At 57.5% G+C, this 15,632-nt stretch overlaps 1 protein-coding gene across 1 annotated transcript; it reads right to left on the bottom strand.

Moving 5' to 3' along the window:
• Positions 1–208: 208 nt before the first annotated feature.
• PPP1R1B (protein phosphatase 1 regulatory inhibitor subunit 1B) lies at positions 209–8,828 on the bottom strand. Its single transcript, XM_069481334.1, has 7 exons — positions 8,316–8,828; positions 6,647–6,707; positions 6,320–6,342; positions 5,844–5,919; positions 2,598–2,801; positions 1,108–1,227; positions 209–1,017 (listed from the first exon to the last, which is right to left on the bottom strand). Exons 1-7 carry the CDS (start codon positions 8,394–8,396, stop codon positions 968–970), a joined length of 615 nt encoding a protein of 204 aa, XP_069337435.1. The 5' UTR covers positions 8,397–8,828; the 3' UTR covers positions 209–967.
• Between the last annotated feature and the right edge of the window lie 6,804 nt (positions 8,829–15,632).

Here is a 15,632-nt window from a genome sequence, read left to right as displayed (position 1 = left end):
ATCAATTCCAAGCAGGAGCTAGAACTTCTGCCGTCCTTCCTAAGAGTGCCTGGAGCCTATTGTCTGCAGGAAAGACTCCTACAGTAGAGTGGACGCTAGGGTCAAAGCGCTTACCCTTAGATGATCACCAACCTTCCATATCAGGACACCCCATTATCTCCCTTCCCCTCCCCCTTCCCCTTCCCCTGAAAGAGGTATCTCAGCACAGTTATTTACAAAGATTTATTACAGCTTACAGCACGGAAGAGGTTCAGGCCTGGAGTCGGGAAAGAAGGGGAAGGAGGCAGAGCAGCTGGGGGACAAGGAGAACCTGGCTGCCCCCACCGTGTGCCCCCCAAGGACATATACTAGGCGGCATTCCCGGCATCAAAGCACGAACAAAACGCAACAAAGCAGCCTCTGCCAGTCCATCTTCCAGGCACCCACGAAGAGCAGGGGTAATAAGGGGAAGATTTCCAAAATGTTGAGGCTGTGGAGAAGGATGCCTGAGTCCTGGGGCCTGGCACAAGCCAGTGAGGAGAGGGGTGATGACTTGGCATCTCCCATAGGAGAGGAGATGGAGGTGGAACTAAATTCTCAGTATTTTCTTTCCCCAGATCTTAGGGTCCTGCCCTGTGGGTCTCCTGAGCCCAGGGGAGAGGATCTGGGGAGTAGAATTGTGAAGGGCAAATCCTTGTTCCTGGTTTCCTGGATTTTCCAGTGTGGGCTCTCACATCCCACCTCCCACTGGGTGAATGGGGGAATGACTGGCAGGGGAAGACATCAGGCAGCAAGTGCCCAGGTTCTCTGGGCATCAGCCATAGGTGGGCAAACAAGCAAACACAGACCAGCCTTAGTCTTCTATAAGTCAGAAGCCGCAGCCCTAGCAGGTGAGAGGAAGGATACAGAATAGAGTGGGGACAGAGTGGGTTTCTGGGGAACAGTGATGCCCCCTCCACTTCCTCCTGGGAGATGCAGGGCTGGGTGCCTATGTGCCAGGCTCAGGTGGGGCAGGGCGCTGAGGCTCCTCCCCTGGCTCTGCAAGGCAAGCAGAGAGGGACTCAGGGCCTGGCCCCACCCACTAAGCTCCCAGCCCTGCTGTCCCCATCCCATACTCTCAAGCCTCACCACTTAGTGCTGGGTCTTCCACTTGGTCCTCAGAGCTGCCATCTCTCTGGGACTCATCCAGAGGGGGTGGGCGCTCCCAGGGCCCCTCCAGACCCTGGCCACAGGCTGTCTTCTGCCCAGCTGAGGACAGGAAAGAAGGGATAAAAACGCAGGCTCTGAGTAACCATCTCACTGTCCTGGAGCATGAGCTAAGTCTCTCTGATGGCTGAGGCTAAGCTTCTGTGAGGGCATCATGGCACAGTGGAGAGATCACTGGACTAGGACAGCTCTTCCAGTGACTAGCTGTATGGCTTAGATGAGTCAGTGGGTGCCTTTCTGAAGCAGATGGTAAGAGGGAAGTTGTGTAGATTACCTTAAACAAAATAATAGTTAATTCTCTGCCCAGCTGAGCACTGGCACCCAGAAGCCAGTCAGCAGTGGTGGTGGTGAATATTGCTCTGTGATAGGCTTGTCATTTGGCCCAGTGCCCTGATGCTTTGCCTGGGGGAACAGTCTGCTCTCACCTCCTTTCTACCTGCTCTGGGGGGTCTTGGTGGGAACTGACTCAACTCTTCCAGCTCCCCCATTGCTGGCAGCAAAGCTGGAGCTTTTGCTCCCATGGCCCATGGCCTCATTGCCAGGGATGCAGACAGGAAGCCCAGGCTGTTTTGTCTGGGTGGAAGGACTGATCACATCAAGCAGAGGTGGTCAACTGTTCGTTATTCCCATAAATAATGGGACGAAAAAATTTAATGTGTACCAGGAGGGATAGATATGGTACAGGCTTCCATGACTAGGCACGGAAGGACAACCACAGGAGACAGTGAAATTTCTGCCTAGAAGTTCTCTGGGCTTTGGGACCTTCCGTGGAGTTTTTTTGGATCTGGGGCCTCTGGCTCTGAGGCCTTCTGTATAGGTATCAGGCCCCTCCCTGGCCCCTGTCTTCCAGGCAGGCAGCTGAGGATGGAGGTGCAGGGGACCACATTGGTTCTTGAATCCTGGAGTCCGCATCTAGACACTAGAGGGCACCCTCTCACCCCATCCCAGGAAGGAAAGTGAGGGAGAAACAGTCCTGGGCAGGGCAAATCAGCCAGCCCTCTGCATCCTGGCGGAGACCACATCCCAGATTCAGAAGCGCAGGGAGTGGGCATGTTGGACTCTCTCAATCATCTACCCCTGAGTGTCCTCACACCCCCTCACTACCATAGATGAGAAGTCTTTTTTGGGGTCTAGCCTCAAACTTCATGTGGCTTTGGCCTCAATTCTTAGGGCAGAGAGGAATTATTATGGAAGACCTGGTCGGGAGAGGGACAGACAATGATGGGAAGCCTATGTCTCAGGCAGGGCTAGTGTGAAGCATCCTGTGGAGAGAGAGGACGGGGAGCCCCGGTGGTGTCACTGCAGCCTGCATGTGTGAGAAACCTAACCGAGAGGGGGTGTCTCAGGATACTTAGAGACCCACACCTAACCCATGGTGGTGGGACGCACAGATCACAGTCCCTTCAGCTTACCAAACACCCTGCTGCTCTTCAGGATTTCAGCCTGGCTGTCTTCTTCCTCCTCCTCTTCTTCGTCATCCTCCTCCTCCTCCTCGTCTTCCTCTCTTGGATAACCCAGCTCCCGCAGCTCCCCCAGCTCATCCTCCTCCTCTGAGGCCTGGTTCTCATTCAAGTTGCTGATGGACTGCAGGTGAGACTCAGCAATGCGCTGCACGGCTGGCACAGAGGGGACCCAGGGAGGCAAGTGTCAGCAGAGGTAGCCCATGGATCTCCAGAGATCACTCCCTCAGGGGCCCAAGTTCAAAGGCCAAAGGATACAGGGTAGTCTACTGGGGGTCAGACCAGGGCAGAAGCAGCAGGGAGTAGACTTGATCATGTTTGGCTCTGAAGCGATCCCAAGATGCTGGCACCAGGCAGCTCCCCCACACCACGGGGGCGCCAGGCTGGGCAAGACCAGGCGGGCACAGCAGCAGCTTAACATTCCCTGGCTGCAGAGCTCGATTTGCCAAGAACCCAGCACTGGAGACAGCGTCTACCAGCTTCAAGCCCGGGCAGAGGGCACAGGGCCTGCGGGCCGGGACCTGGGGATTTGCCCCTTGCCATTTCTGGGGGAGTGCCCAGCCTGCATAGGACTCACTGCTCACCCTGATTCTGCCTCCCATGCTGTGCACAGTCACCACCCCCGGCACGGCCCAGTCATAGGTGCCAATCTGCACGGTCCTGCCCAGGCTCTGAGGGGTAGGAACAATTCTGAGGCTGAGGACATGATAGTCTGCAGCCAGTGAGTCCGTGCCTGGGGATGCGGCCTGCTCAGATGCGGCCCCTACAATCTTGACCCACATCCCCAAGCTCCCAGCTCCCTCCGCGGTGACCTAGAAAGCACCCCCAACCCCCGCCAAAAGACCTGCTTGGATAGAGATAGGAAGGGAACAGTGTGGGCAGCTGGAGAGAAGTTTCCAAAAGATGGAAAGGAGCAGGGGGTCAGGAGAAAGGGGCCAGGGCTGAGGGTTCTGGGGATGGCAGGGGAGGGGACACTGTGAGGTCAGGCTGCAGGAGCTGGTGGGATTCTAGAGCATATGGGACACAAGCCACAGACAAGATGCTGACAAGGGGTGGGTAGGGTTGCCACAACTCCTCCTTAGTCTGCCAGCAGGCCCTCCCCTCAGAAGTCCCAGAGGGGTAGGTCCAGGCTGGAAACCTCCAGTACAGTGAGCAGGGCACCGCACTCCTGCCAACTCGGGGACAGGCACAGAGGGTGCATTGTGTGTGCCTGCTGCCCCGCCCTGCCCCCAGCTCCCTGCCCAGTGCCTCCTGCTGGCTCTGGGCAAGCCACCCAGGCAATAAAAGTGCAATAAATCTCCTTGCCCTGGCCTTGGGGACTCGGCAAATCTTCATCCTGAGCCAAGTGTGAGAGCTCCAGCCTTGAAGCACCCCCGCCAAGACCTCGTGTCATCCACCTCCCTCGAGGGCCCTCGACTCTTCCCCTACAAACCCCTACCCTGCTAGACGCTTCCTTTGCTCAGACGGGCTGAAGTCTACAAAACAGTGTCCTCCTGGTACAGAGGGTCTTCAAGGGTTGGTAGGGAGATACGGGAGGAGAGGAGTGGCAGCTTGGACAGCTGCCCTCTCCCCAGGGGAGGAGAGTTCAGTTCCTAAGCCACAGTGACAACAATGGGTGTGTGCAGCGCCTGGTGCCTGTGAGCCTCCCTCGCCTCGCCTCCTTCGTGCCTCGCGGGGCTCTCTGGGGTCCCTCCCTCACCCCTCCCAGGCTGTCTCCATCTCTGGGGCCCTGGATACCCCCAAGTCTCCCTTTCTGAGTTTGAAGGTCCTCAGCACGGATCCCAGACTGCCCACCCCTCTCCTGACCCCTTCCCACTGCCCTACCTCTGCCCACCTGGACTCTCCTAAGCTGTAACCCAAAGCGGCAGTGGGGTGGGGACACACTTTGGGCCGCTGCAGGGGATTGGGAAGCACCCTGGCCCTAACCTCCTCCCGGGGCCTGCCTCCCCAGGCTTGCAGTCAAGAGCCCAGCTCTTCCCCCTCACAGCCACCCAGCCTCTCCCCAGCCCAGGGTGGGGAGGAGAGGACTTCTTATATCCTCTCCTGAGATGTCACCTCCTCCCTCACGCCTGCTTTGGGGCCCTCCCTCACATCCCTACAGGTAGGACGTCTGTCTGGGTGCTGAACCACACTGCCTACTTGCTGCAGCTGTGCCGCTTCATTTTCCTGTCCTGGAGGAACAGAAAGAACCTCTGCCTTTCTCTCCTCACCTCCCAGCCTCTCCTCTCTGCTCCCAACCCTGGCAGGCAGACTGACAGGTGCACCTGTTGACCTTGGCTCGAGCTGGGAACTTATTAAACCCAGCTCCAAGGGAGCTCTCAGCACACCCTTCAGGTCCCAACCCCGTGGGAGGAAGGGGGCTGGCCAGGCAGGAAGAGCCTCAGGCAGGTGTTGGGTGGAGGTGTGTATGCATCCTAGGGCTCAGTTAAGGAAGAGGCCCTCCATGCTCCATTCTGCAGTCCTTCCCCTTCAAGTGTATCTCCCAAGCTCCCCAGCTGGAATCCAAGTCTAGGTTGGCCCTAAAGCCCCCTCTGACTCACACCGCCTCCTCTTTGCACACCTTCTTCCCTCTCCCTTGAATGCCCTTGCCTGTCTGTTAAATTCCTGTGAGCCTTCAAATCCAGGCTTCACATCCTCCCCTTGATGGAGTCTCCATGAGCCTTTGAGGCCAAGAACCTCAGGAGGGCAGGGACCAAATCTTGCCCATCTTCTTCTGCTCAGTGCCCGCCAGTGAGAGCTGGCACACGCTAGGTGTTCCATAAGGGTGTGCAAAAGGAATGACTTGCCTTTTAATCCAGAAAGGAAAAGCAGGAAAGAGCCCAGTGTGCAGATCTGTGCAAATGGGCGGGGAGAGCAGGGTGCAGCCCCAGGAGATGACTAAGGGGTGGGAGGTGGTCTGGCAGAGGGGAGGCGCAGACTGAGTCCCTTTCCCGTGGCTGCTGGTTACTGCAGACCAGCCGTCTCCTTTCTTTCACCCCCACAACCTGATGTTAGGGCCCACAGCTGCCCTTTCCAGCCTCTGGGCTCCTTGTGTTTTGCAAGGCCAGATTAAGAAAGAATTGGTCTTTAAACTGGGGTTGTGTTGCACAAAACAATCCCTCCCCACAGACAAAAGCTCAACATTTCACCTCCCTCCCCGGTGTCAGCCCAGGTCCAGGGATCAAGGTGACAGCCAGATGGATGGGTGCAGGGTGGTACCTTTCAGCGAGGGGGGTGTGTAGGCACAGGGGTTGGATCTCTTCGACTTGAGGTGGTGCCCCTCTCCTGAAGCTCTCTGCCAGGGAAGTGCCAGGTTAAATGGGCTCACCAGCCACCCCTTCCCTTCACCCTCCCTCCATTCCATCCCACCCATGGCAACCCAAGCAGACTGGACTAGCCTCTGCTAATGGTCCTGCACCTCGCCTGAGCTCTCCACCCTGTTGCCCTGGGAGGGTCCCCATAAGCCATGGTTCAGGGCAGGACCTTATGTGCTGGAGGTTCCACCAGAGTCTGAGCAGAGGAGGATCTGCTGGTGGCATCCGGGAATCAGGAACTCTCAGAGGAGATGCTGATTGATATGCTAATGTGCCCTCCAGGGTGGCACCCTGTGTTGGTTGGCTGGCACTGCAGGCACTAGCCCACCCCACCCCAAATGGCCCAGGCATCCCTCCTTCCCGTTGCCCCAGGAAACTCACCTGGTGGGGGGAGGCCTCCTCTTCTGAGGGAGGCCACCAAACCAAACCGAGAGGAGAAAGAGAGGAGAGAGAGAGAGAAAGAATCTAAGTTACTTTCCCCAAAGTCTCAATCTCTGGGGAAAAGGAAAGTGTGCCCTTTCCCTCCTGGTGTGGGGAGGTGCCATGTTGATAAATAAGCCCAGTACAGTTGGGCTCCCAGAACTTGTCCACTCCCCAGGCTTTAGCTCTGTCTCCTACTCAAGGGACTTTTGCAGGGCCACCAGGAAGGCAACAGAGTTAGGGTGGAGCCAGGGCTTGGAGGGCAGGGAAGGAGGGAAGGGGCCCTACCTGGTGAGGAGTGCTCTGAGAGCCGGAACAGCATGGCAGGGGTTGGTCTCCGGCGCCGGATCTAAGGAGATTGGGGGGTGGGGGGAACAGGATAGACACCTGCAGCCCACCCCCACCCCCAGGCAGCAGGGAACAAACAGTGCTTTGGAGTCCCCAGGGAACCTTTGAATCAAAGACTGTCATAGCTGAAAGGAACTCTGTAGCTCACCCAACCCCCTCATTTTACAGAGGTGAAAACCCAAGGCTCAGAGAGGTTCTGCAATGTGCTCAAGGCCACACAGCACACCAAGTCCAAAGGAGGAGAAAAACCCCAGTTACTGACTCCCATGGCTGTCCCACTCCATGGCTACTCCAGAACAGACATCTCCTTTTCTGTCTTCTCCCACCAGGAACCTTGCTCTCCCCAGTTTCTGAAGACATCAGACCTTGGGAGCCAAAGCTGGCTTGGCTATAGCTCCAGCTGCCAGGGATGGGACATCTGGGAAAGATGCCCCATGGGCCGTGGCACCCACATGGCCCTGCCCACCTAAGGTCAGCTCAAGGGTTCCAAAGAAACTGGATCCAGCTGCAGAGGGAAGCTGAACCTGGGCACATCCAATCTCACCCTGAGACCCTGACCAAAGGGACCTGGGGGTGTCTCTGGGGCCTGAGACTGGGCCCCTCTGGCAGTCTCTGTCAGGCTGTAGAACTCGTCACCCAGCCCTTGTGAAAAATGAAAAGCTGCCCTCCTTGCTACATGAGCCAAGCTGAATGGCGGTGGCGCTGAGCACTCCCAGCAACTGCCCCCCCATCGGCTTGGCAATCAGACCTACTGTAGGTTAATTAGGTCCCCTTTGAGCTCCAGGGAAATGCACAAAGAGAACCAGGTGAGTGAAGCTGAAGCTGCCACCTCCCCCTGCCAAGCTCCAGCTGCCCTCCAGACCAAAAGCTGCTCAGGCCCAGGACTCAACCATCCACCCCATCTCCCCCCAAAATAGGACTTGGCCCCATTCTCACTGCTCTGTTGGGAGTCAGCTGCATCTCAGCAACAAGTGACCCCCGCTGGGCCGTCACAAACTACCCGCCCCCACCTTCTGAGGCCTCCCAGCCCCCAGGAAGGCTCTCCCTAGGACTCAGGAGTCTGTGGGAAGAGGTCTGGCTTCTGTAATGACTGGTCGCCTCTCCCTTTTTGGGACCTGACAGCAGAAAGAGGTCAGAACAAGGTTCTGGGGACGCCAGCCTAGCACACACGGTGCGACTAGAGAGACGCAGGGCAGTGGGGCAGGGGGCTCCCAACTCCTGCTGTGTTACAGGGTCAGCGACGTTTCTGACAGGGGCGGAGCGGTCCTGGTGGCAGCCTAGGGAAAGGGGCTAGCCTAGCGGGACTGCGCAGGGTCTAAGGGACAGTCCCCGCTCCCGGGGCGGCCTGGGACCCGCCTGCTCCCGGACGCTCGCTGCCGGGACTTCTACGGCCCCGGGGATCAGAAGGGAGGCCTGGGGAAAAAGTTGTACGAGTCTCCATCGAACTTCGCGCGCGGCCCGCGCCCCCGCGCCCCCGCGGTGGCCGAGGCAGAGCCCGGGCTGTCCCTCCGCCCCCACCCAGGCCAGTCCGCGCGGCAGCGCCCGGCAGCACAGAGCAGCCCGCGGGGTGTGTTGGGGGCGCTGCCCGGGCGGGGCGCGGCCCCCTTACCATCTCCACCTGGCGGGGGTCGAGCTGGCTGGGGGGCGCGGGCACCGAGAACTGGATCTTCTTGCGGTCCTTGGGGTCCATGGCGGCGGGGCGGGCGGCCGGGCTGGGGCTCGGGGTCTCGGCTGCGGTCCCTGCTCGGCTCCCCCGCGCTGCTCGGGGCGCCGCGCTGCCGGCGGGCTGTGTGTGGCGAGGAGGAGGAGGAGGGCTGTTCACGCACAGATAAAAATACCGCGCTCGGCGAGGGGAGGGCGCGCGCGGGGAGGAGGGGTCGCCTGCGGGGCCGGGCTGGGCGCGCCCCCGGCCGCCTCCGGGCTCGCCGGCCGCGCTCGCCGCGCTCGCTCAGGGCCTCGGTCCCCTGGCGCCTCCGGCCCGGGGGCTCTGTGTCTCTCCCCTCCTTCCCTCGCTCTCTCGGAGCGTCTCCGAGTGTCTCTGCGAGTCCCTCGTCTCTGCTTCTCCCGCCCTTCCCTTATCTCCCTCCCTCTGCCTCTCCTCTCCGTGCGTCCCCGTCTCTGCTGGGCTCACCTCTCCGGTCCCAGCCTTGGGGTCCTCAGCCCGTCCCCTCGGCGTGGGACTGGCGCCCGGGTGCTTGGAGGGAGGGCTCAGGAGAAAGTGGCCAATAAGCACCAAGCATCGTGCTCTCCTGGGGCTGGGAGGGTGGGGAGTGCGAGCTAAGGCCGGGCTGGGGGCCCCCTGCGGTCTCCCCAGAACTTGAAGCTGCATTATTGATGGAGTCCAGCAGAGAGGCTAAAGCCGGCAGGAGGGGGGGGGGCGGGGGCAGGACTCCAGCTTTAACCACTTCATGGCCCTGGTACTTGGAGTTTCTCGGAGGCTGTGAGGTCGTGGAGAGAGTGCCAACATGTCACGCTGTGAATGGGGGTGTCCTAGAAATGGAGTGAGTGTGAGCGAGTTGTGTGTGGGAGGACACGTGTCAGTCATCATGGCAGGGAGTGTGTGCAAGTGCGTGCCAGGGGCCCTGTGGCGCCTATAGCTGGGGGGGCCGGTGTGGTGTGAGTGTGAGTCTGTGTGAGTAAGTGTGTCAGAGTGTCAAGGATGCGGGTGTGAGTGGCAGGGTGTGGGAGGACTGCGTGTGTGCGGGGGAGGGTGTGGGTGTGGGGGAGGATGTCAGAGGCTGTCAAGGTGATGGGCAGGCGTGTGCCGGCTTGCAGGGGGGTGGGGGCTCCGTACCCACAGCTCAGCCACACAGCAGACAGGGTATGAGGTGTGAATGTGTGAGCACTGGGGGGGGGGGGGGGGGTAGAAGGGAGATGTGTCCCTGCCATGATGTTCCCTGGATTCACGTGTCTCCTGCCTTTTCTCCCCAGATCTATTGGTGGGGGGCAGAGCCAGCCCAGAGTTGGGGGGGCTTGGGGGCTGCCTGTACACGTGCCATCACGTGTGTGAGTTTGGTGCATTGGGGAACAGAGCTGGGGAGAGAGGGGTGTGTGCTCCTTTCTGAGGTGTGAGCCTCTCTCCCTCCAGAGGTGTGTGTGTGTCTCTGGAGCAGGGAGAGAGGAGGAGAAGCCCTGTGGCTGGGGTGTCCCTGTGTGTCTGTCCAGGCTCTGGGTGTCTTTGCAGGAGCTGGGGTTTCCTCTGCGGTGTGTGAGGGTCTGAAAGCCTCTGTCTGGTGCCGAGGGGGTACACGTGTGTACATATGCATGTGTCTTCCTGGGGCTCTGTTGGTATTGGCGTCTTCTCTCCTGGTCACTCTCAGGCCTGGAACAGCCAGGAGCCCTCCCTACCCCCCAACTCCTCCAGCAGCTTTTCCATCCCTTGGTGGAGTGAGAGGCTGGAGGAATGTTACGGAAACAGGGTCAGGGCCCACACTGGGGGTGAGGGAGCTGGGCGGCAGGAGGGGCAGAGCTTTGCTCGTGGGAGTGGGATGTCTGGGCCGCTCAGCTCCACATCTGCCAGTGCCAGGCCTGGCTCAAGTTCCTGAGTGTTTGTTGACTTACATACTTGTTAGGAAACAGCCGGATGCCAGGTTGCTGGCCCAGGGGTGTGGGCATCTCTGGCAGCCCCTGGCTTGGCCCAGACCCCTCTTCCCAATGGGGCATGGTGGAGAGTGGCAAAAGACAAGTTTGGCAATGCCATGGGAGGGTGAATGAGGAAGTCTGGAAAGTCAGAAGGGGCACAGGAAGGACATGGCCCAGGCAGTAACCTGAACAGTCACTGGGCAAAGGTGGGCCAAGGGGCCTGTGGCTTCTAGAGCTGGGGGGCAATGGTTGGGTGGAATGAAGGGGACAGAGTAGAGCTGGATGGGTGACGAGAGGACAGGAACAGGGAGGCATCACCGCCAGTTGCACCTCAGAGCCCATCAGAGCCGAGAAGTCCTTGGGGAACATGGCAGCTGAGACTCATTTGACCAGAAGGGCTTTTTTATGGAGGATCTGCCAAAAGTATTGGAGCTCTAGGAGACCTGCATCAGGAAAGATTCCCCTGATGCCGGGAGGGGGCAGCTAAGAAGGGAGATGAGAGCAGAGAACCTTCCCTCTCCCCTAGGACTGGAAGATGGGGTCTTTGGGGGTGGAGGGAGGATCTCTGCCCTCTGCTCCCAGCCTTTGCCTGGCCAACCACACCTCTGGCTGCTAAACCCTGGGACCAAGAGTTGTGGACAGAGGGACAGACACAAGGGACAGACAGGAAGAAGGAAGGACGTACAACAGAGACTGCACAGAGACAGGAGGTGAGAGAAAGATAAGGGGGGAGGTAGGAGAAAGCGAAAAGAGAAAACACATGTGAAAGACGGAGAGACAAAGGCAGGCAGAGAGAGGAGAAAGCTCATGACGGAGAGAAGCAGGAGACAGAGATGGAGAGAGAGTAAAAATAGCTCAGCATTAAGATAATTGCAGCTCACAGCTCTGCCCTCCGTTAGGAATTAAATGAGGTTTTATTACTTTGATTTTTCTCTCCTGGATCCTACGCAACTTCTCAAGAACTTGGGGAAAAGTTTTTCAGGTGGGCGGCCAGGTGGTGGGGGCTGCGTGGGCGACAGAGGAAGGGAAGGGGACTTCTGGGAGCTAGGGGGGCGCAGGCAGGGAGTGGGGAGGGGCTGTCGAGGACAGTGGAGCCCAGCAAGGCTGGAGGAGGCAGCCAGGACCAGGCACATGGGAAGGGGGTGCACTGAGGCTCAAGGGGCCAGGATGACCTCCATTCACTTTGACTTAGGATTAATCATATGCAAATGAGATGTAAAAATAATATGCCACTCCTTGGTTATTATTCTTGAGTTAGAAGCACAGGCGGTTTTGTCCAAGGAACAAATTCAAGACCTTGTTTGACTTACCTCTGATTAAACTATGGATCTTCCTGCTTGGACCGACAAAAAAAGTTTATGATAGGGTGTCCATTGTGTGTCAGGCCTGAGCACACTGTTTTGAGGCGTGTCCTTCCCACCATTTATCCTTGTCCGATGCCTGCCACACCACCTGGCATACCGAGGCACTACATTCACCTCCTCTGGCAGGTAAGTTTGGGAGGGTGGTGCGAGGCCTCTGCCCTCATTTTGAGAGGTGGGTAGAAGAGACGCTCGGGAACATTCCCTTCGTTTCCCCAGGCAAGATGTGGACACATGGACAGAACATAAACTGCGGAGTTTGACAGCCCTGGGTAGGAATTTCAGGTCTGTAACTTACTGTGTGAACTTGGACAAATTTCTTAGCTTCTCTGTGTCTCAGTTTCCTTACGTTTCAAAGCCGCCCCCCTCCACGCGGTGGCTGTGACTATTAAATGGCATAAAATTTAATAAAGCTCCCAGCTGAGGGCAGAGGACCTCCACAAAGGTTCCGGCTTCCCTGGAGCTTTAGGGATGCAGTTCTGAAAAGAGCCAGCAGGTGGCGGAGTCGGCCAGGGTTTGGGCCGCTAAGTTGCTGGTACTGCGGGTCCGTAGTTGGGCATCACACCTGTGACCTTGGCCCCGGGGAGCTCAGCTGGAGCTGGCCGGGTTGGCATGTGGCAGCTGGAAGGGAGGACCAAGGAAGTCCCGGAAAGAGGCCTTAGAGGAGCCGGGGAGCGCTGTCTGGGCACACCGGGGCTTCCTTCTCTGCGGCTGGGGGACATGGGGGGGTGTTGGAGACAGATAAATTCCAAGGCCCACCTCCTCTAGGGATACCCTGGACACCGAGAGGATAGGGCAAAGGCACCGTCAGCTGGGACAATGGTGGCACTAGGGCAAGTGGGCAATCACCTGAGACATTCATTTACACCCTCGTTCATTCATTCATTCACTCATCCATCTCTGCCCATTCAATAAATTCACATTGGGTACTTAGGTGCTTTTAAAAAATTCAACTTTATTGGGTTAGAGTTTACATACAATAAAATATTAAATATATATTTCAATGAGTTTTGAAAATTTGATATAGGGTGTGACCACTGCCACAATACAAACAGAATGTTGCCATCACCCCAAAACGTTCTCTTTTGCTCCATCCGAGTCAGTCTGCCTTCCCGCCTCACTGGGTGTATCATAACTCTTAGCACACTATTTTTTTTTTTTTTTTTTTTTTTTTTTTGTTGAGACAGAGTCTCACTTTGTTGCCCAGGCTAGAGTGAGTGCCGTGGCGTCAGCCTAGCTCACAGAAACCTCAAACTCCTGGGCTCAAGCGATCCTACTGCCTCAGCCTCCCGAGTAGCTGGGACTACAGGCATGAGCCACCATGCCCGGCTAATTTTTTCTATATAGATTTTTAGTTGTCCATATAATGTCTTTCTATTTTTAGTAGAGACGGGGTCTCGCTCAGGCTGGTCTCGAACTCCTGACCTTGAGCGATCCACCCGCCTCGGCCTCCCAGAGTGCTAGGATTACAGGCGTGAGCCACCGCGCCCGGCCAGCACACTATTTTGAGATGCGTCCTTCCCACCATCTTTCTTTACATCATCACCTGCCTGCCGCAGCGCCCAGAGTACAGTGGGCACTACATGCTCTAGAGAGGATGGATGGAGGAATGAATGAGGGCACAGGTAAATCCATGAGTCATAGAAACTGACAGTGGTGACATACATGGAGCACTTACTCTGTGCTGGGCCCTGGGCTAAACCCTTTATGTGCAACTCACTACAATCATTCCAATTCACAGATGAGGCGATTAGGTTCAGAGGGGTTCCGCAGCTTTTGCCCAGAGCCTGGGTTCAGACGCAGACAGCATAACTCCAGAGCCCTCGGTCTTTACTGTTGCCTTTAGCACATTCAGGATGGACGATCAGGATCGCTTGAACGCACTTCTTGCAGCGGACTTCGCTCTTGCTCCGTTACTAGACCAGGTTTCCCTCCCGCCCAGCCGGGTTTGGACCCACCGCGGAAGCAGCAGAAATCGATGTGCCGAAGCTGCCCTCTGGTGGCGTAAACGAGTACAGCAGCGTCTGTGTCCTCTGGCGCCCCCAGGTGGAAGCTGGGATGTTGCTGCGAAGAGACCAAGCCGCAGCCCACAGCGGGGCAGCCTCAGCCCCCGGCACCTGGAGACCCCCTGCTCTGGCCACTGCCTGGTGCCCCCCGAGGTGCCAGCTGAGGCTGCCCCCGAAGAATGCCAGCTGCCGGAGTCCGCCGCCTCCCACTCCCTCCACCAGCCTCGCACACACTCCAATCCCGGTCCAGTCGGCTGCTTCCATTCCCTGAAGAAGAGGCCCTAAAGTTAAAACAGCTGTTAATTTATAAACCAATTTTTCCGTGACTGCTTAATAAATCGCCAGCAGCTGCTCTGCCCCCTCCTCCTGCCCAGGCACCCGGCCCCGGGGGCTGCACGGAGAAGCTCAGAGCCGCCAGCCTGCTCCTCCTGCCTCCTTCCCCCGACACCCCCCAAACATTGCCCCCAGAAACTGGGCATGTGGGGGCAAAACCGTGATGAACCCAGCTTCTCTGGTCTTCAGTGAATGCTGAGATGAGGACGGGTTTTCTTTCCTGGTGGGCTGCAGCCCAAAGGCCGTCCCTCCCAATGCTCCCCAACCCCTCACCCTAGACTTCCAGGCCCAGAAGGTGGTGTCAAAGGTTTCTCTAATTCTGGGGAGATGTAGGTGTCCAGATTCCCTGGAGAAGTTGCCCTGAGCCCCTGGGCAGTAAGGGGACCCTGGTAGGGCTTGTCCCTGAGAGCACAGGAATCTCACTTTCCCATATCAGGGTGGTCCCCCTGACAGATGCTAACTGGCTCCTCTCTCAAGGGTGGGCTGGGCGGGGAGGCAGCCCACTCCCGGGAGATCCCCGCACACATCCACCCCCAGGATAATGCAGCAGAGGGTCTGGCCTCCTGAACATTCGCTTTGCCCAGCTCCTAATAGCACATAAAAGCCAACATGAAAATCCATGAGGGCTGGGGGCCACAAGGATGGCAGGCACGAGGCATGTTCTTTCTCTTTGCGTCTGCAAATTCCAAAGACACCCAGGGTGAAAGGCCCGCTGCCATTGTGATCCCTGTCTCTGCTGGGCTAGGAGGTCAATCTGGCCATGCCCCTGTAACCACACGCTCAGTAGGAAAGGGGCAGCAGGGTGATAAAGCTGGCTCAGGAGTTCAAATCCCAGTTCTGCCACCTACTAGCTGTGTGACCTTGGTCAAGTCACTTAATCTCTCTCTCCTTCCTCAGTGTCTCCATTTATAAAATGTCGATAATAACAATAAAATTGTTATGAAAATGTAATAAGTTGAGACATATAAGCACATGGTAAAAAATGTGATTTATTACAAAGTGATCACAGTGTTATCTTCTTATCCCCCTGCTGGAAAGAGCAGATACTGGAGCAGAGAAAGTAGCAAATCTTGGGGTGAGGGTGCCCAAGAGATTGCCAGGGGGAATGGGGTGGAGGTGGGTACGAATTCCGGGGGCAAAATTAAGGAAAAAACCCAACCAGGATTCCTGGGTTATGAGGTCAGACTAGGCTTTACCACTCTGGGCTTTTCTGGTTTCCCCCACACCTCCACCTCTAGCCCACTGGGCAGCCATGGCCCTTCCCCAGCCTCCTTCTGGCAAAGGAAGGAAAAGTCACCACCCCACCCCAGTTCCTGGAGCCCCCACTCTCCAGAAGCAAGTTCTTCCCACAGTCTAACTGGGAGCCCTTCCATCTCCTCTCTCGTTCTGCCCTGGCCCTCTCCGCCCTGCCCCCAGAGCCTGGTAGACTCTGCTGTCATACAGGCGAGAGCCTGGCCTTCCTACACTCTCCCTGTGTGTCCCAGAGCAACTTAGTCAATCTCTCTGTGCCTTGGGTTCCACATCTCTAAAATGGGGGTAATTCTAGAACCCACCTCCTGGGTTGCTGTGAGAGTTGAATGGGACATTGCCCATAAAGTTGTTAGCACGGGGCCTGGCGCACAGCAGGAGCTGCGGACATGGGGG

The sequence above is a fragment of the Eulemur rufifrons genome, chromosome 9 (genome assembly GCF_041146395.1).
Source record: "Eulemur rufifrons isolate Redbay chromosome 9, OSU_ERuf_1, whole genome shotgun sequence".
NCBI classification, from domain to species: Eukaryota; Metazoa; Chordata; class Mammalia; order Primates; family Lemuridae; genus Eulemur; species Eulemur rufifrons.
The sequence above is the reverse complement of the archived record's forward strand: the minus strand, read 5'-3'. Positions and strand labels throughout refer to the sequence as shown.